This window comes from Haliotis asinina, chromosome 7 (genome assembly GCF_037392515.1).
Source record: "Haliotis asinina isolate JCU_RB_2024 chromosome 7, JCU_Hal_asi_v2, whole genome shotgun sequence".
In the NCBI taxonomy this organism is placed as follows: Eukaryota; Metazoa; Mollusca; class Gastropoda; order Lepetellida; family Haliotidae; genus Haliotis; species Haliotis asinina.
The window spans coordinates 10,005,869-10,027,980 of NC_090286.1; the positions used below are offsets into that span (position 1 = coordinate 10,005,869).

The 22,112-nt window shown below is 39.5% G+C and overlaps 1 protein-coding gene across 1 annotated transcript in view; it reads left to right on the top strand.

The window, feature by feature from the left end:
* The first annotated feature begins 5,677 nt into the window (after positions 1–5,677).
* LOC137290328 (receptor-type tyrosine-protein phosphatase mu-like) overlaps positions 5,678–22,112 on the top strand; it is a 28,440-nt gene continuing 12,005 nt past the window's right edge. The window contains exons 1-10 of the mRNA XM_067821171.1: positions 5,678–5,757; positions 10,430–10,564; positions 11,989–12,204; positions 13,075–13,311; positions 13,746–13,880; positions 14,284–14,430; positions 15,026–15,172; positions 15,550–15,699; positions 20,376–20,513; positions 21,985–22,087. Coding sequence (XP_067677272.1) covers positions 5,700–5,757; positions 10,430–10,564; positions 11,989–12,204; positions 13,075–13,311; positions 13,746–13,880; positions 14,284–14,430; positions 15,026–15,172; positions 15,550–15,699; positions 20,376–20,513; positions 21,985–22,087 — 1,466 coding nt within the window. The 5' untranslated portion in view covers positions 5,678–5,699. The remainder of the gene's footprint in view (positions 5,758–10,429; positions 10,565–11,988; positions 12,205–13,074; positions 13,312–13,745; positions 13,881–14,283; positions 14,431–15,025; positions 15,173–15,549; positions 15,700–20,375; positions 20,514–21,984; positions 22,088–22,112) is intronic.

The following is a 22,112-nucleotide window of genomic DNA, read 5'->3' on the forward strand; positions in this document are numbered from 1 at the left end:
TTGAGTTTGTTAAGCAATAAATGGAAATGGGCTGACGGTGTTTTGAGCACGCTGCAATGTTTGGTCACGTGATTTCTTCCTTCTACTTGTCTTACGACAAGGAATGGCGAAGGTGAGCACAAATTGCGAAATGAAGCTGCGTGGCTGGAGACCGGTATGATGTTACAATTACATTTAAGGATTGACTGTGTATTTCTTTCGTTGCATTGAGGTATGAAACTAAAACCCAATGTGCAAACTGTATGAATCCGCGTAGCACATTGGTTTTTAGTTTGCGCAAGTGGAAAGAGGCTGATATGGGATTGCGATGACATGAACTGATGTTCCAACGTGCGCATGCTCTTGTCGAGGCGTCACAACGTTATTAACGTTCACGGATAATTTCGAGTTGTTTGTTTATGTTAACCACAATGTATCACTTCAATGTTTATCCAAAGTTCATTGAGGTACCTGAATACAAGGGAATACCCTCGCTGTGCTAAGGTATTCCTCGATATTCCTCAGTAGTCCGGTTCGGTGGGCGTGGCTTATAATTTTAGATTCATTGGGAAATGAATCCAGTTAACCAGTCAGATTGTCAGAATTTTAATCAACACAATCAGAATGTAATTATATCAAGATGACACCAGCTGAAGGTCCATGCAGGTACTGTAAGTCCCCATGGTCCCTAGTGTAGTGATCTACCTTGTGTTGTTGGTGATCTATAGCCTATTACAATGTTGTAGTTTCACACGCTAGTTTTAAGTTCATATCTGCGATAATCTAGTACTTTTACGGTCCCTTGATGGCAGGATTTTACGTTCTAAATTTATTAATTTTAATATTGATATGAATTAAATTGTTGCGATATGGATGCAACATTGCCGATGTGACGTTAATATTAACTCACTCAAGATGACACTTTCACATGGGGCATGACGTAACACTTTGCCGGCTTCTCATGACCACGTTATTCTTATTTACTTCTTTCTATCAGGACTTGCGCAGTATTCTGTATCACAATATATGCTTAATATGAAAAAGTTGGACTCACTGAAAACACTCAAGTTACATATAACGACGGTGCCCCAGGATGGGACGGAACATGGTCCCTAGTCTGGTGATCTACCTTCTGTTGTTCTCGCTCTATATCCTGGTTTTATATTGTATTGTCCAAATTAATGGACTTTATTTGGTGATGAGGCTACGGGCCCTTTACACAGAGTACGATATCAGAGTGTTATAAAGGCACAGGAGGCACCAGTACAATCAGACGTACAGATGATATTTAGCAACAAAGGCAAGGACTGTCAGTGGCACACTTCAATATGCGAAGTAATCGTGGTTATAAAACGTAATTCGCAGTTTTAGTGCAAAGCCCTTCTCATACAGTTTAACATGTGGAAATATTTGTATATTACAGAATACAACATGTCGGAGACACAAGCATCGCCTGTAAATACAGATCACCGTTAACAATAGAGGCAATGACTGTCAATAGCAAACCTCAACATGCAAAATAATCAGATAGAAACTTATTTCGCAATTCAAATGCAAGATATGTATACTTTCCAAGACTAGTTGTCATTTCATTATGACACAGCAGCAGCCGCTTAAACGTCTCCAGAGATGGAAATTCCCAGAAACATTTTGGAATAAGATTTGTTCTGAGATCATCGTAAAATGAACATTCTAGGGTCTTGTGGAACTCAGTTTCTAACAGGAATGACAGAAATGGGGACATAATCGCAGGTCTCTTGGTATTCCCAATATACGACCAAATTCAATCACGGGACAGTGTCTGGAGTGAGTGAGTTTACGTTTACGCCGCACTCAGCAATATTCCAGCTATTTGGTGGCTCTCTGTAAATAATCGAGTCTAGACCAGACAATCCAGTGACCAACAACATGAGCATCGATCTGCGCAATTGGGAACCGATGACATGTGTTAGCCAAGTCAGCGAGTCTGACCACCCGATCCCGTTAGTCGCCTCTTACGACAAGCATAGTTGCCTTTTATGGCAAGCATGGGTTGCTGAAGGCCTATTCTACCCCGGGACCTTCACGGGTCTGGAGCACCTAAGAGAGCACAAGGAATCCCTTTACAGTGTCACTGGAATGCTTGAGAGATAGCTCTCAAACTGGACAGGATTATTTATTGACTTACAGAGTGTTAATTTGGAGAACTTGTTTAAATTATCACACCATATCTGTTCATGAATATCAATACATCTTTGTCTAAAAGTTTGAAAAATAACTGGGTATCAGTAATGTCCTGAGTGATCCATACCGAACCGAAGCCATAAGAAACAAGTACTAGTAACTTCTTTACATTGAAAGTCCAACATTCAATATCTTGCAAGGCCCTTTTCATGCTAATAAATATGCCTCAAAATAATAATGGTGTCCTGACAGAGGAGTCTTACCCAATACTTGATCATTTTTATGTAATGGTTTTCCTGTATGGAGTAGCGTCAAGCTCAAACGGTCCAACTAAATTTGGAGTTGAACTTTTCAAATACAAAATGGTTATATAAAATCCATCACAAAAGTTTTTGTGATATACATATATTCCCTTTCAGTGTTAAATGTTCTCGTCTCGAATTGGCTGAAATATTGCCGATGTGACGTTAAATATTAACTCACTCACTCACTCATGAGTGTCGTGACGCGTTCGATTTCGCTCCTGATCAAGCTGAATTAAAATGTTCTAAAACAATCTAAATATAGCGTGGAATGTGGAACTAGATGGTGTTAGAGTCTGTTCTAATGTGAGAGTGGATATACATGACGAAATATTGACGGGTGGGTGAACTCGACTACCATGGCGGACGCAACAATATCAGAGTTTGCGGTATCCCTGAAGAGGGCAACAAGAAAACCGACAAACCCATTCTTGATTTATCTACTCAAATGGGAGTGCAACCGAGAGGACCTCGATCGTACGCATAGAACGGGTGACTCCGCAAAATATTGTGCTGGCAAACCCAGGTCAGTCATGGTGAAGTTCGTGTCATATCGGTCCAAACGGTCTATTGTGTCCAATCTGTCTAAACTGAAAAATCGTGAACCAAAGGTTCTGACAAATGAGAGATAGATCGTCTCTCTGCGGAGGCTCGTCTGCTCGTGACGAGTAAACGAATGTCTGGCAGGGATATTAGCTAGTGACAGTCACAGTCCCTGATCCACATTATTTTGCCTACTGCCCAGTGTATGCTGTGATAAAGCCTCAAATGACTCAAGTCTAGATTTCCTCTAAATCTCTGGTCTCCCTGGGGCTCCGCTTCAATTAAACTGGATTTGTTTGTTACTATCAACATGATATGTATAACCTGAACTTTCAATTTGGATAGGAAGTGTAAACGTTGATAAACGTTTCAAGTACAGACATCCTTTAAACACACTACCAATCCCATCTATTACCACCCCTAAACACAACGCATGATCTGCACGTGCACAACGCAGAAGTCCTATACACGTGCCTAGGGTCCCATTCTTGACTTTGAAGGTTTTCAAGAAGGTCGAGAAATAACTTACAATATTAATTTTGACACTCGTCTTTCATCACACTCTTGTTAAAATTTATGTCTAGTCGTCTGTTTTAAAATATACACATCGTACACATGCAAATGACATGCCATCCACCAATCATCTTTCAGAAGCGACTACATTCCAAATAACCATGGCTGTAAGGAAGTGCAAATGGTGATGTACTCTCAAAACATTCAGTATTATCATATCAACATTAACGGTAATAATACCATTGCATCATAGATTACCAGATTAGTCTCCTAGCTCTCATATGGTTCGAAAATGAATCGTTCTTATTCCAAATCTATGGTCAACTGTTTCTATTTTGGTTTAAACATATTTATTTTCTGAAATATGTTTATTTTCTGGAAATTAGTTCACAATTACACGAAAAAGAAAAGTAATTACAACAAAGACACTTTTCCTCCTCTGCATCACAATGGTGTCATTTATGAAGACGCAAACGAGAAGGCAAACATAATATACAAACTATTTTATTGACCAAGATTACAAACTTGACTCCCCATTAAGTGACGTTGTTTTACGCGAAATGAAGTTAAAGATATTCTTTAGCAGTTGACGTTAGGGTCAGCAAGTGACCCTGATAAAATATGAAATCAGGCTAAACGCGGAATCACTTTCTTTGCCCTTCACCTATATATTTAAGAAATCATTGCATGGATGTATTATTCCTACTATATGGAACAGAGCTTCAGTATTCCCTTCGCATAAGAAGGGGAGTGTAAATGAATGTCAAAATTACAAGCCCGTTGCACTTAATCCTGCCCTGGAAAGATATTTGAAAAATGCGCAATTTATGTTTTTCACTTTCTTTTCTGGACAATAATGTCTTCACAATTATGCAATTTGGATTAATGCCAGGACCGCTTATCCGCTCACATATCTATATGACGTTATAGCAAATGCTTTAGATGATGGAAAAGAAGTAAAGACCGTTTCTGTGACATTAGTAAAGCTTTAGACAAAGTATGGCACAAAGGTTTCTTTGTTAAAAGTAGAAACTTATGGAATACGTGATAGCTTAATAGAATGGTTTCATGGTTATCTCAGAAACAGAGTACAAAGAGTAGTTATAAATGGCTGATCATAAGATTATCGGGAGGGGTCACCCAGGGATCAGTCTTAGGGCCGCTACTGTTCTTAGATTACATGAATGATACTGTCGATGGCACCAATGTTCGTCTACTTCCTGATGACACATCAGTGTTAATAGCTGTAGACGATCCAGATAAAGCTAGAAGAATTTGGAATAATGACTTAAATCGTATTTTTGATTGGACCGATATGTTGCAAGTAAATTGTAATCCAACAAAAACTGAAACGATGGGAAGATTCTCTCCATTGCTTCTTTTCTTGCCCTTCTAATAATCTAAGAACATTCGACAAATATTTCTACACCAATGGTTTTGACTTAAATTCAATTCTCCATGGTAATCAAACTTCAAGCAGCATCATAAATCATCTTATTCTTGAATTTTCACTGAGTTTCATCTTTTATTGAACTCAGAATATTTCCAGTGTTACGATTTTTTTTTGAAATTTGTTTGAATGGGGAAGTATACTTATGCTATAGGTTATATAAGATGTCCACACACGCGCGTGCGCACACACACACACATAGATATGTCTGTGTATATTTTCCATACATGTATACACACATGTAGGGATATACAAGGGAATTTCTGAGGATGAATTTAAAATATGTTGGAGAGACTGGTATTCATGTTGCTGTTGTTTTGGCAGTTCTCTGTATAATGTAGTCCTGTACAGATCGCCTCAGTGTGATGCATGTCTACTTTTATATATTGTACATACTACAAAATGTCTTCTCGCTTTCACATAAATACAGCTCACCCTCGTCCTGAAGAACCACAAGCAAGGGTCCCACATAGTATGATACGGACATAATAGCGATCGGGCTTGTGACAGGTTTTAAGTGTGATATACCAAGTAAGGTCAAGTGGTTTATGACGGTATCCTATAGCTAAGGCCACTTGCTGGTCACAGTGCTTTTCCTGTGGGGTTGTTGTCTGTAATGTGCACAGGAGTCAACACAGATATGATCCCGGAACGTTATCGCGGTCTTATAAATATTCATTCAGACCACTATATCCAATCACGTGAGGAACCCAACAACAACAACAACTTCCTGGTGTTGACTCTTCGCTATGGAGGTAGTCAGACTGGTTGTCCTGCTGTCTTTCTCTCTGATGGACATTGCGTCAGGTACGTGGCCATATTATAACTAATGCAAAAGGAGAGTTTGGTACAAATTGTCAAGTAATATGATACTACAAAACTATAGAGATGAACAACTTCTTAAATGCAGCGAGGACGACATTTCGGTGTAGGTTCTAACATCCTTATCAAGCAAGTCAAATACTTTGTGTGGTAGTAAAAGGATTACATTCCTTTGACGTCATGGGCTTTGTCATGCGTGTAACTAATACAGTTACTCCGGTGTACAATTTAACAAATTAGCCTGGTTTTGTGAGAAGTAGCCTGGTTTGACGTGAAGTATCTGAAAACGCTGAAATTTATGAAAACAATTATCTTCACAGGACAAATTGTATGGATTGCAGCTTCTTGAAATTTGTCCTGTATTACTACGCCAACTTCTAAATGTCCTTTAAGAGTCACAATTATCTTTGTAAAGAGCAAGGACTATACAATGTGCAATGTATAAATAAAATGATGAGTGAGTACATTGTATATAATATGAGTGAGTGAATTTTACGCCATACTCACTGATATTCCCGCTATATGGCGCGGGTCTGTAAATAATCGACAGACCAGTGATCAACAGCATGAGCATCGATCAACGCAATTGGGATAACCCGTAAAAGTCCCGGAGTAGAATAGGCCTTCAGCAACCAATGCTTGCCATAAAAGGTGACTTTGCTTGCCTATGCTAAGAGGCGACTAACGGGATCGGGTGGTCAGGCTTGCTGATTTGGTTAGCACATGTCATCGGTTCCCAATTGCGCAGATAGATGCTCATGTTGTTGACCACTGTATTGTCTGGTCCAGATTCGATTATTTACAGACCGCCACTATATAGCTGGAATATTGCTGAGTGCGGCGTAAAACTAAACTCACTCACGCAATTGGGATAGAATAACTTGTGTCAACCAAGTCGGCGAGCCTGACCACCCGATCCCCAATAATATAAGATCTATATGGCGATCCATCAATACCTCGGGCCTTACACGAGGGTCTATCAAATAGCTTTGAGCCTAAAATACCTGTGATATGTGTATAACCCTATGACATTAAGGAATGGTTTATATCAGTAGAGTTAGTACACCTGCTGCTGTAAATCGCTCATTATTGTGCGTTGCCGCGTGGTCGTCGAAGACCAAATATTTTATGACTGCACTGTACAGCCAAGCTTATCCATGTTGCATGGATAGTGTTGACTAGAATGTAACTTTGAATGTGAAATTTCTTACATGTCTTGATAACCTTTGATGTATTGCTTGAAATGATTCGTTAATGCTGAAATTGGCATACACGAAATAAGGCAATATCAATACAGATAAAATTTAATTATTCGATAAACGGGAGTGTGAATCTGATGTCAACATTGTTTTCTGTGTTTAATCCTATATACTTTTCAAAGAATTAGATATGACATCATAATTATCATTACTGGGGTGTTTTGCATTGTTCAGTGTCACTACATCACTTTGTTACTGGTAAGATAAATGATAAACACTGTAATTTATACCTTCAGTTGCACATTGTCTGTGGGTTGTTAGAACTGTACTTGTTCGTAGCTCCTTGTTTCTTATGGAAGGTTCTTTGGCGTTCAGATGTTTCCACATCGAAGACGTGCCCCCTCCTTTGTGACTTAGCTGCACAAAAATGCATTTTCATTGACTTTGTGCCAGATGCAACGGTTTCATAATATTCCCAGACGCCGTTCTTAATCTCTGCCATGACTGGTTTATTGAAGTCGAATAACTCCCCGTAGTTGTAACGGCTTCCAGGTTCTGGTCGGTTAATAGGAGGTCGGGTTCCCGGGTAGAAATTTGGACCCGTCCCTACCCTATAGGTCAGGATAGGGAGTGAGTGAGTTATAATTTAACGTCACATAGGCAATATTTCAGCCATATCGTGACGAAAACAAATATGATTATAAAGAATATGTATATATAGTATAGAACCCGTCATCAAAGTACGGTAAAATAACTAGAATATCACTAGAATTTAAAACTAGTATTTGAAGTTAAAATTAACAGCACAATTTGGACAAAACGATATCAAAATATACATTGGACAATACAATATAAAAATAGGCTATAGATCACCAACAACTGAAGGTAGATCACCATACTAGGGACTAAGGGGACTTGCATTACTTTTGCTACCTGCATGGAAACTTGCTGGATTTACACCATCCCATCTGCCGCTGGCGATTGTGGAAAAATATAGCGCGAAATTTAAAATGACAAAAATGCTACGTTTAAATATTGGTAGGTTTAAATTTGACTTTGAAAGTTTTGGGACGTACATACCCTCTCAGGGGGACAATAATTTTACGCTACTTTAACCCTCTACGAGGGTACAGTCACTAACAATCGCAGTTGCCAATTCATCCCACCATGTTTAAAATATCAGCTTTCTATTCACAAAACATATTATTCAAAATTTATCTCATAATTCTATTTCCTTTAAAAAAATCAATGATTAAATGATAATTAACGAAAAAAAAGGTTCTTCATTGTTTTGAAATATTTATCCCTCGTGACGGCAAAATCAATACAGTCAAGCAAGACCTACTTGACCGTGATTCCTTGCACAAGGTCAGGATAAAATGTTTATGTGAATGATATAAATCAACCTTCTGTATGATACATTTATTTTTGTCATACATGTATGAGATGTATTTTAGGCTGAACACCTTTTGATAGCGCCTCGTCTGTACACCGAAGACTGTGACAGGACACACCCTGCCGTTTCAGAAGGGGTACACGTGATTGGATGTCACGTGACAGGAAACTAGCTAATATGTGCATGTCATTATGACATTCAATATCATAGATATTATTACATATCGATGCCATATTTTTATCAAGCACACATCAGAAGTACTTAGGCTCGAAACTTTGTAACAGTTCCTCGTTTTTACGCGTATGGTAAACATGTGGTGTATAAAAGTTGTGACATCCTCCAGTGAGACCGTCTCCATTATCTAGAGGAAAGATCATCAGTCTAGGGAGCGGATATACAGTGACACGATCACTGTTGCTTCCTTCCTAATGAGACTGTAGCTGTTGTTTGCTTGCGTAGTGGAAGGCATTATGGGATAAAGGAAGCACTGGTCGTCATATTTGAAGTAAGGTCCTGTATCCCTTGCTCAGTCGGTTGGCAGCATATACAACACTACTGTAAACACTCCAAACACATACAAGCATGTGCGTGTGCGTGTGCGTGTGCGTGTGCGTGTGCGTGTGCATAAGCATATCTCTCTTCAGCTGCACATTCCTGCATCATTCAACATGTACATTTTGTTCACAGATTATCTTTATCTTCTATCGATAAACATTTGTCAATTTCACATAACACCAGGGAAGCAAAAACGCAAAATGCCAGCGACGCAGACCTCGCTGACTGGTAAACTTGAAGTCTTGAAGTCCCTGTTTTTTCAAGCAATCTTTGCTCCATCGTAGAAGTGGCGAAGAATTTCTTCTGAATTTGGACAGTATTTTTTATTCATGGTTTTTGTAATAAGTGAGCGATTTAAACATGCCACTGATAAAATTTTAGCCTGATCGAACGTGTTTACACGTCATTCGGCAGCGAATCGGTGCATGCATTGATGAATCTTAAGCTTCCGCAGTACTTATACAGTACGTGACACTTTCATTTTATGCATGATGATACACTCTACATTGTATATAGTATACTGTGAAAGTTAAAAGTGTCGTAACTGCATAGATTGTGTACCGTACTTCCTCAACTAAGCGCCCAGTAGCTTATTTTTCAACGGACTTCCACAGCTCGCGTTTGTTAGAGGATCGGCGCTTATTGGACACCCGGTGCTTTTTTTCTTAAACCGCTGCTATACCCCCGGCGCTCATTAGACTTCCTATGTTTAATTGAGAAAATATGGTATGTTGTGTGAGAGCGTGTGCATGTATTGACAGTTGTGTCAGTCTACAGCATTTAGTTCTCAAAAATCTATAATTTCCTCATTACTGTTTCCCTCTTAAGAAAACAAGTTAGTGAGGAAAATTTCAACCGATTTGCTCCCCTCGAATTCCCAGATTTCAGACCCTGTAATGGCATAGGTTTAACCTTACTATCAAACAACTTGACCATAAACTTTTCAGGTACACTAGGATATTTCATAAACAAAGACTTCAAAGTAAATCAATTTTAAGATACCCCTGATTCCTGAATTTGGTAACAGACCTTGAAGTTCCGCTATAAATATCGCAAAAGGAAATGGGATTAGAACATAATCCCACAATCAAGTTATTGTGCTGGGATGAACGTCGATGGCTTTTGCCACCTCACTCTTTGATTCCCCAGCTTGCAATCGTCCAATTGCCTGATTTCGATCCGCAGCATTGAGACGTCCCATTTTCCATTTATCGTGTACAGTACTTGCAAAGATCGTGGATGAAATTGTGATTCATTGGGTCTTTTCTAGTAACGTGCTGTAAAACCTCACGCACTCTATCACTCACTCACTCACTCACTCACTTTAGCTTTACGAATATTAAAGTTGCCAGAAGAGGCTGTATGGCAAGGACAATCCACTATTTACAAGAATGTGTTTCACAGGAGCTCTCCACAACCTGTGTTTCAGCTATACGTTTCCAGCAACAACCATTACAGTTGATTGTTTGATGCTATTGTCTTCTAACATATTATACTTCTGTTGCAGCCCGCTGCCAGACAAAGAAATACGGCAACAATTGTGCTTACACATGTAACTGTCATTATACAAAGTGTCTTCCTGCAGTTGGATGCCTGGCGCAGACCTGCAACCGGGGATGGTCGGGAAGGACGTGTCAGAAACGTGAGGACGCCATATTTGTCCAGCTCATTAGGTCAATGGGTATACTCGCATGACTGTTACCGTCCATCACTTATAATATGTTCTACTGGTAAACACATATAAGATGATCCACGACCTGACAATTGACCCCACAGAACGATCCACTTGAAACAAGAGGGAGACAGGTTGTCTGATAAATATCGAGAAGTTCATTTTCCCCGTGCGTTTCACGCATGAATTGTTACAGCACACTCGTTTTGGGAACAGGTACAATCCCAACGAATTGAATCAACACAATATACTGAGCAAATATGTTTAGGACCACCGATCCATTTCACAAAGCAAATGACATTTTCCTGGTTTTTTTTAACAAACTTGTTGAATATCTAAAATGCTTCTCAATGCCCCAATCATCTATTTGTCTTCGTCTTAACTAAAGGTTAGCGTGGAATATCAGTATCTTATGCCTGAAATTGCAGTCGTATCATTCGAAGGAATATGCGGTGTTGATTTCATGTCACGGTTAGCATGTATTGCACGTGCATAATCGTCAAGCTACCTGTAGCAGCCAAGTGTACTCGCCCAATTCGTTGTACTGCCTCTCTTTGTCACAAATACGTTTACTGCGCAGGATCATCTATTATGTGTCTAGCAGTAATAAAATAGAGATATGCGTGTTTTCATAAGATTTGGTCTGTGAGTTCTACAAGGTTTTCGAAGCAGATATATCGATGTACGTGACGAATAGGATGGTGTTTGGTTTGGTCGGTCGGTCGGTAGAATATGGCTTTCATTGGGACGGACTGTCTTGTTGATTAAAAATACGGCTGCACGTCAGCATGCGAGATCATTTTAAACAAAATGCTTCTGTTGGCATACTATTGGTTCCGTTGAAAATTCTTTGTGGTTGTTTAACGTCACACTCAGCAATTTCCCAGATATATCCTATACATAATCAAGTCTGGACAAAAGATAATCCAGTGATCGACGGCATGTAGTTTTTTGCCTCTTATGGCAAGCGTGGGCTGGTGAAGATGGGTCTTCACGGGTATGATGACAATTGAGAGTGTGTGTGTTTTCCTGTTTTCGATTGTTATTGATAGCCATACATAACGCATACATCAAGGAAGCTAATACCCAGTATCTACGTTTAATTCAGATGGGGGTTGGGGTAGCCTAGTGGTTAAAGCTTTCGTTCACCTGGTTCGATTCCCCACATGGGTACAATGTGTGAAGCCCATTTTCTGGTGTCCCCCGCCGTGATATTGCTGGAATATTGCTAAAAAGCGGCGTAAAACTAAACTCACTCACTAATGGGCTCCGGATCTCATTAAATACCACCACGAGCATATAAAGAGTAGGTCCTTCATTTGTTTTTGAAAATGCACTATCAATATACAATGCTCTTCCCAGTCTTGAAATAACTCATGTGTGTCGTTTGACAGATAATGTGGCACTCTCCAAACCAGCATCAGCTAGCAGCGTCCATTCAAATTACCAACCCGGCAATGCAGTAAACGGAAGGAAAAGAGGATATATCCACTCTTCAACATGTATACATACACAATTCCGCAATGCTACCATTAGAGCCGCGTGGTGGCGAGTGGATCTTAGACAGACGACGTCAATGCATTACGTCACCATATACTTCAGGAGAGTGTGTGAGTGTTTCATTTTTCTAGTAAACACCTGTCATAATCGTTGCTGAGAGTATTGCAATTAGTAAAATGCTTATGTGGCAATGTTGACCAAGTACAGTTTTATTTCATAAACTGCTCGGTCGAGTAACTTAGTGGTTGAAGTGTTCACTAGTCACACCGAAGTCCCGGGTTCGATTACAGAGATGGTAAATTTTCCAGTTTCCGTGATTTTGCTGAAATATTACAAAACGGCGTTAAATAACGCTCTCAATTCATAAAAAAGAAGCTTTAACCAATTATGAAGACGGTTGGCCATATCATGACATGTACTTAACATTAAATACTTATGATGATTTGATGTTGCATCCATCGTGGGTTCTGAACAAAAACCCATATATTGTCAACAACTATGTCTGACCATTTTACATACTTTTTGATCAATACTAGGAATACGTTTGAAGTGTAAGAAAATATGTATGGACATGCTTATACACATATTGCTCCTTCAGTGTATGTCGGATACATATCTGGTTTGTGACCTATCCAGTTGTGTTGGTTGGTTGACGTTTGACGCTGCACTCTGCAATATTTTGGCTATATATCGGCTGTCTGTAAATAATCGAATCTGGACCAGATAATCCAGCGATCAACAGCATAAGCATCATGTGTCAATCAAGTCAGCGGGTCTGACCCATCCGATCCCGTCACCCGCCTTATTAGAAGCACGGTTTACTGAAGATCAGTTTTCTGATCTTCCAGGGTGTCAGGCAGGAGAACCCTTCTTCAAACGTTTCAAGTAAGGTAGACTACAGACATAATAGAAAAGAAAATTGTTGATACTTCTATTGTGTGCAAAAACGAAACATGTTCATTCATGTGCACATATTTCAGACACTGTGCGTCGGAATGGTATTCAGATTTACAGAGCTAACACGACGCACTCCCCAACTGACGGAGTGAACTGCTACAACGTGACAGGGAATAGAGACGGGACAGACATACCTGATATTTTGAAGGCGAGGTGTTCTGGTAGAGGACGATATGTAGTCCTGTACACCACCACTGTAAACAACGAAATCAACAATGTCGCCGTACCTGTCCTGGACTTCTGTGAAGTGGAGATTAATGGTAGGGTCGTAGTGTTAAATTTTAATGTAAATAATTAACCTTTACATGAAAACAGGCGGAAAAACCAAAACATGGAAGGAAACCGTCAAAATATATCTCGATATATATGTTGTCAAAATATGCTGAGGGAAAAATGGGGATCATGTGAAAGCAGAAGTGTTGCCTTATTTTTTTCAAGTTTTTTTCCCCCAAGATATGCGATTCAAAGCTTATGAAGGAACCTGAAATAAAATGAAGGAACGCTTGTCCTGTCATGTGATCCTTTTCATTTTGACTCGGTATATATAAGTTTAGTGGGTTTTTTTAAATTCACCGTCCCTAAAGATATGTTTTATGCACTATTACCATATCACGTGTGCGGTAATGCGTGTCTGCTGCAGTTCCTGAATAACATGCACTCACAAATTCAAATAAGTTCAAAATGCCTTCAACAGTATGTGCCCCTGGTACTTTCGGTGCTGACTGTGACAACTACTGCCACTGTGACGGCAATGTGTGTGACTACGTCACCGGCGTCTGTCCAAGTGGAGTCTGTCTGCCAGGCTGGCAACCAAAGACATGTGAAACAGGTGGGTAGTTTCGTTCACGTTACAGATGTCATTGATGCGATGGAGTTACTTCCCTTTGACCGTTTTCCGAACTTAGATTACAAGTTCGTTTTCTGATAGCTGAACAGTTTCGGCTAATCGGTGATACTTCGCTCTAGCAATACGTGTCTGATTGTGGTAAACTAACATGTTACGAACATTTCTCAGCTTGCAGTGTGTTTCGCTTTTTTGAACAGCCATTCCTTGATAAGACACATTTGAAAACTGTTTTATACACGGATAATAGATTTATTTTCGCTTTTGGAAAAAACAAAACAGTTGAAAAGCTTTTACAAATATTCACAAGGATGAAAGGAAGAGGGTATTGAGATAATCATTAGAGATATTTTTGTTTCACTGAATAAGAAAATCCTTACGTTTTCAGTGTGTATCTATGGTAGTTATGGAACAAACTGCAATCACAACTGTTCAGACAGGAAGTGCAAGGGCGACAACTCCAGCTGTGACAGATTCACGGGGAAGTGTACTGGGGGCTGCCAGGCAGGATGGAATGGAATAGACTGCACACAGAGTAAGATCCTGAGAACATTGAGATTACAATTATTTGAACCTGACTGTTCAGGCTGCCTTGTTCCTCAAGAGAATGTGTAAGTATGGTTTGACGTCGCTTTTTGCAATATTCCAGCAATACCACGACGGGGGATATCAGAAACGGGCTTCACACATTGTGCCACGGTCTTCGGTGTGACGAGCGAACGCTTTAACCACTTGGCTGCCTTACAGCAAATCTCAATCGCGACAAGCACTCAGCCACAGATGAAGTGTTTTCATCAGAGTTCACATGTCCCCTTTCTGCTATTGTGTTCATTTGATCTACTTCTACAGACTGTAGAAGGTCCGAGGTAGAATAGGCCTTCAGCAACCCCTGCAAGCCACAAAAGACGACTGTCGTAAGAGGCGACTAACGGGATCGGGTGGTCAGGCTCGCTAACTTGGCTAACATCTGTTCCCAGTTGCGCAGATCGATGCTCATGTTGTTGATCACTGGATCGTCCGATCCAGACTTGATTATTTACAGACAGCCGCCGTATAGCTGGAATCTTGCCTAGTGCGGCGTTAAACTAAACTCACTCACTCCCTCACTTGTGTTGATAAAATTGTTTCAGAGTGCGTATCTACCTACGGAGAAAACTGTGGTCGCCTGTGCTCTGCCAGAAATTGCACTGGAATGTCATCATCAAACTGTGACCATGTGACAGGGAAGTGTGACGGAGGCTGTAAACTGGGTTGGAAGGGCGATGACTGTACAACAGGTGAGGTTCCATCTTTAGTCGTGGATATAATTTTTTTCTCGTTTACTTTCATATAGCTGTTTATGCCAATACAAAAATAACCTACAAAAACAAGATAAAACCATAACAAAATCAACAATGACAAAAGAGAAATGATAAAAAGATAGAAAAATACATACCCCCCACAAAACATGTTGGAATAAAGAAGACAATGCTTTTCAGGTAAAAAAACCCCCAATGATCATATATCTAATTGAATTACTATCAAGGTAGGACATTAAAAGGGGTTCGCAATGAGGTGAACATATCCTACCCTGCCATCAAAAAACAGATGCAAAGGCAATCCAAGTAAATCGCTTGTACAGACAAGAAAGGCTGAAGGTAGTTTCTATATTTAGTGTGCGTCCGGGGGCTCGAGTACGGAGCAGGCTGTGTGGGTAACTGCAGTGCCCGGATGTGTGAGGGAGGGTCGGGCATCTGTCCCACAGACACAGGACGGTGCGACTCAGGCTGTGAGCCGGGATGGCAGGGAGACGACTGTTCACAGGGTAAGAATCAACAACAACTTGGATCAAACTTGCTACAGGTTCTGGATCATCGTTTTGTACTGACTGATCAATGATTTGTCCATAATTTATATATTTTATGCTTAAACAATCCCAACTTCAAGCTACGACATTTAATCACTTGCTATCCTCACACAAGTTAATAATATGTGAAACTGAAGGCTTCCTTTTTGCTGCTCAGGACCAGTCACTGCCCACTCGCAATCGCCAGAATAAGATTCTTAACCAAAACGTGAACATGAAATGTCTCTGCAATGAATTCACAGAGACTGTCCAACACCTTGTCAGTGGATGCCCTTCCTTGGCACAAACAGCATATCTTAAAAGAGATCTTAAAAGACATGATGGCATGGCTCGCTGCTTTTACTATCGTCTCCCCCCATGCCCGCGGCTTTGACCCCGAGGTCCATTATTGGTTCGACCCTGAACATGTCCAGGGCGTCCTGGAAAATGATGCTTTCAATTTCTCTGGAATAGGCCCATATATAGCCTTAGACGAATTCCTGCCAACAAACCTGATCTTGTCCTTTTTGATAGAGCCAATGAAGTTATTTAAATCATTGAATTTTCTGTCCCTTTGGACAGCAAAGTGATTGGCAAAGTTCAGGAAAAACATGCAAAATATGCGGACCTTGCCTTTGAAATGTCTCGCTTACATCCCAAGTACACTGTCGTTAGGCTCCCCATTGTTCTTGGTGCCCTTGGTTTGGTACCTCCTAATCTCTTGGCTTAGATCAGGAGAGTGCCCGGGTTTTCCACCGGGAGCACAGCCCTTCTGACAATCTGGGTAATGCAGAAGGCTGCAGTGTTGGGGAACCTTCATATTCTCCGAAAAGTTCTTGGTGGGTTCGACTACCACCCTCAGCTGATGATGAGCTTTACCAGCCTGACTGTGCCAGGATCACCCGAACCCTCTCTGCTGCATATCTATCTCAATTTGTAAAACAATAACCACTTATAAGGCGCCTTTCCATGTACAATGCATGCTCAAGGTGCACAGAAGAAGGCAAACAGTATAGTGGTAGGAATCGATCGATCGATGGACACTGAACATTGAGATCGACGTGTGGGTGTTCCGATCAGAAGGCATTCACTCTTGTCATCATTCAGCTTCAGATAGTTGCTAAGCATCCATGTCTTGAGTTGTGAAGCTGTATGTCATCAGCATATTGATAGCGCTGGACATTGTGGTCATCAATGATCGTTCCAAGGGCCTTCGCATACAAAGTGAAAAGTAGAGGTTCTAACACGGAGCCTTGCTGGACTCCACACTCGAGCATGACTGCTTTTGTGTAAGATCCCTCAATGTAGACGGATTGGTATCAAGGAGTGAGAAAGGATTGAAACCACATTAAGGCAGTATCAACAATACCAAACTTGACACATAGAGTATTGAGGAGTTTACAGTGATCAACAGTATCGAAAGCGACACTTAAATCTAGAAGTGCTTCAAGCGATACCCAGTTGTTGTCCATGTTCTGCTCAAAGAGGGGTATCATAAGATCAGAACGAAATACTTGCCTGTCCATTTTCTTGATGATCCTACATCTAACAGACATCTTGGGTACTGGTGGACGATCAACACATAACTCCACCTTGACGAGAGAATGGTGTGATATCTGCAGATTGGTGACCGTGACGCACTACACACAGTTAACATCATCCTTTGTTATAACCCAATGACCTCACTTGTATGTGGTCTCTTTTACAAGTTTGGACACAATTCTGAGAATTGAGGAGTTTCGACATTTTGATCATCTCATGGTCAAACGGATAGTCTTATTGGATGCTGAAATCACCAAGTACAATCATCTGTGAACGATCCACACTCCTTGCAATGTAGAGAATTCCTCATAGTAATTAGTGAATGACGAGTTGTATATTGCATATATGTTTGTTGTCATGCTTCCGACAGTCAATAAAAAGTTTAACGATTCAAATCACATAAATTTATTGCCTGTTTAAATCAGTGGGTTTTAGTTGCATTTTCAGTGTTGATCTAAATATACCAGCAAGTCCTCCACCTCTTGTAGCACGTATCAAATGTGAACATTTGTACCCAGGGGGAGTCACTGATAATATTTTCGATTCATCACCAGAGTGTTTCAGCCAAGTTTCAGTTAACACAAGTACATCCATGATGGAATCAATAATCAGATCAGTAATATCTTCACACTTTTTTCCGGCAGACGTAACGTTTAACAAACACATGTTTAATTGTTTAGATTTGTTTGGTGTTGCTTGGTCAGGACACTGGTTTATCACACTGATCGGTCTTTGTTTTCTCCTGCCAAATTCTCCATAAGCTGAATACTGGTGACCCCATTCAACCTATTTCATTATACTCTGAGGTGTGGGGACTAAATAGATTCGAGAAAATTGAAAATGTAATGATTATAGCTTGTAAAAGATTTCTAAATGTTGGTCGACAAACGCCAAATGCTATAGCGTACGCCGAATGTGACCGATATCCACTATATAATGCCTTATGTCGGGCTGTAAAATGTTGGTTACAGTTAATTGAAATGCTTGATAACAGAATACCTAATAAAGCATATAACATGTTGAATAATCATTCATACACAAACTATACTTCATCGATACGTCTTTTGTTGTTGAGCCATGGATTTGGTTTTGTATGGATTAGCCAATCAGTTGGAAATAAGTTGATACTTCTTTGACGCTTCTATAAACATGTTTTATCAGTTATGGAATGGAGTTCTACAAAGTAGCACAAATATATAAATTGAATAAGCAGTACAAAAGTCTTCTGTCTCCAGAAAATACTTAACTGCCATTACTATAACGAAATAACGTACCTTATATACAAGTTTAAGAGCCGGTTTACTAAAGTTAGACGTAAATGAAGGCAGATGGTCGAATCTTAATTATTATTTAAGAATATGTCCAATGTGTGAAGCAGACTTGGACAACAAGTATCATTTTCTGCTTGTGTGCGAACATTATGATGACTTAAGAAAATTATATTTCCCATTGTATTTTTGTAGTAACTCAAATATATTCAAGTTTAAGGTCCTCATGACTACAGACAATGGTACACTAAGCTCAAAGTATGTAAATATATGTTACATACATCACTGAATGTATGATTATTGTCAAAAGTGTGTAAGAATTATACATTGCAATGTACATGTAGATGGGCCAGCGGCATAAAGGCATGAAAAAATATACTTGAACTTGAACCATTTACATGTGAAACAACATCATGTAACATCCAACTTGGTAAACTCTATGATTCTTTCGTAAATGAACGCAGATGCAGGCAAGGGAACCCTCTGTCACTGTATCTCTTTGTTTTTGTCGCTGAAATACTTGGTTGTATGATTAGTAATAATGGGAACATAAAAGGTATTGTTATTGACAATAATGAGTATAAATTAAACCAATATACAGACGAAACGTAACTATTTCTAGACGGAAATGAACAAAGCTTAAAGACTGCTATTGATGAAATTAACATATTTTATAAAATGTCATGACTTAAAATGAATATTGATAAGACAAAAGCAATATGGACTGGATCAAAGAGAAATAGCATGGACATATTATGTAAAGACATTAAAACGGAATGGCAAAATGGTGTGTTTGAAGTCTTGGGAATTTAATTCCACACAGATCTTAACAGTCTGTGGGTAATCAATACAAGAAAAAGACTAGACGAGATAAATAGACTGTTGCCACAATGGAGGAAGAGACGCTTGACACTGACTGGTAAAATAACTGTCATAAAAACTTGGGCTTTGTCAGAACTTTTTCATATATTCAGTACACTGCATAATCCTCCTAAATATTTCATTACTTCATTGGAGAAAATCATTTTTTAAATTCATATGAAATGACAAACCTGATAAAATGAAAGGACCAATTTGAAAAGAGTACACAAAAATGGTGGTTTAAGGGTGGTTGACACTGTAACATTATGTTAAGCTTCCAAACTAGCTAATCTGAGATCTTACTGTAGAAAAAAACATTTGAAAATCCCTGTAATATTCCTTCCGATGTCATTTTAAAATCTGGCGCAAATATTGATCCAGTAACACACATCGATAACCGTTATTAGTTATGTGAGTTCTTAAGTGGCAAGAATGCTTTGGTAATATTACTTTTGATTGGAATCAGATTTTAATCACTTATAGAAATGTTTTGAAAGATGTTAACGTTAAACTACTTGATTTCAAATACAAGTTTTTACACGGCATTATTCATGCTAAAACGAACTGTTTAAGATGAAACTTGTTGACATTACTATATATATGCTGCTTTTGTAATGAGCTGAATGAGAATATTTAATAGATAATAATCTCCAAAGTCATTACAGAAAGTGGAGATCTATAGTCCCAACCTAACAAGGAAATCTGACTCTATATTCGGTCAATTGTTTATGTGAAAATGTTAATTCGAGTGTACTTTAAAACTCTATCTACGAAGCTGTAAAATGAGATAGTATTTTTATTGTTTCCAAGGGTATATATGACAATAGGGTCACCGTATGACAAATTATATACACACACATATAATAGTTTTATTGTTTCCAAGGGTACATCACTGAGACACCAGTTCACATTTTATCCCTCATCCTTCGTGTCATTGACCACTTACGTACTTAATATATAGATGTCGATTCATTATCTATCCAGTGTGTAGTCTTGGTTCATTCGGCGTCAACTGTACAGGAGAATGTGGTCAATGCCGTGACAATAGCAACTGTCATCACACCAACGGAACATGTCTAACTGGATGCAGTAATGGCTGGAGTCATCACACATGTACACAAAGTAAGGTGCCTAATACGATCTTACCTCAAACATATATGTCGCTTTCTGAATGGCTGAGCGCATTTCAATTACTTTCAATGTACCCTGCTAACAAGTGAGGTGCATTGCAATGCACCCCGTTGCCAATGGCAACATCGACACACGGATGATGTATGGAAATTACCGATGTTTTGTGAATTCAAGTCGATGGAAGGGAGGTAACTCTAAGTCTATTGTTTTTCTTGTATCGTCAGCAAAATTTAGCGATGGCTACGAAAAGATTTACCTCGCATTCCAACAAATAAATTTTGACAAAACGTTCAAATTTAGTCCGTGTGAATACTAACAAGAGATATTGCACCACGTCGACTTTACTGAGACAATATCTGTGGGAAAAAAAACAAGATGAAAGATTGGAATCGTTTTATTCACACAGGTTCGGCGAAGTGTACGATCCAATGCCCGTGCTTAAAACAGGTCAAAATTAACATTGCAGTGTTTGGTAAGGTAAATACGTCGTTAACCGGTAACTCATTACCCATGGGTTGATGTACCCTCGATTTTATTCGGGCTCAGAGAACATAAACAAACATAGAGGCTCATCAACCCATTGGCCCCGAGGGACCAGTGAAAAACTTATAATTACCATATTCATGAGGTCGCTTTCACCACGGACACAGCTGTGCGTTTCATCAATGTGTAAGAAAAAGTCGGGACACCTGCACTTTACGGGTCCCTGACGACAATTAACCATAACCCTAGCCCTAACCAATAACCCTGACCGTGACCATAACATAACCCTAACCCTAAAGCTAATCCTAACCCTAAACCTAAACCTAAACCTAAACCTAATCCTAATCCTAACTCTAACCCTAATCCTAACCCTAACCCTAAACCTAATCCTAACCCTAGCCCAAACCAATAACCCTGACCGTGACCATAACCTAACCCTAACCCTAACCCTAACCCTAACCTTATTGTAAAACTGAATTGTTCATAGGCATGACTAACTTGTCATTAAACTCTCATTTGTTAACTCGAACCACTCTGACCTACGACATGGCCACAGTCTAATGAGGGACATTTTCCCTTGCAGTTCAGAGTACAAATCTGTTCATACATGTACATAACAATGGGCAATATTATTTTATCAAATAGCTATAAAGCTGCCAGCTGAACATAACAAGCGCTGTAGCATTTAACATATTTTTCAGTAACACGTGATGTGATCACTGGTGAAATAATAAGACTGTCACCACTACCTTCAGTTCAGATGGAAATATTTGAATGACAATAGGGTTACCGTATGGCACGTTTGTGATAAACAACATATGTGTCTCTACATTCTGATAACCATCGTGCAGTGAAGAAGTGGATAAGCGAGGAATACCTTGTTCTTCTAAGACAAGGCTGTTAGTGATTAATTATTAATATCTGCAACCGTGTACAGATGTGCTGTGTTATGTTATAGATGTTATTGCTTCTGTTACAGAGCTGGTTGAGGCACCGACGTCCAGTATAGGTGTCATAGCAGGATCTGTAGGTTCCAGCTTTCTTGTAGCAGCCATTATTGTTACCGTCGTTGTCTTACTCAGGTACTTGGGAAATCTTGATATATTT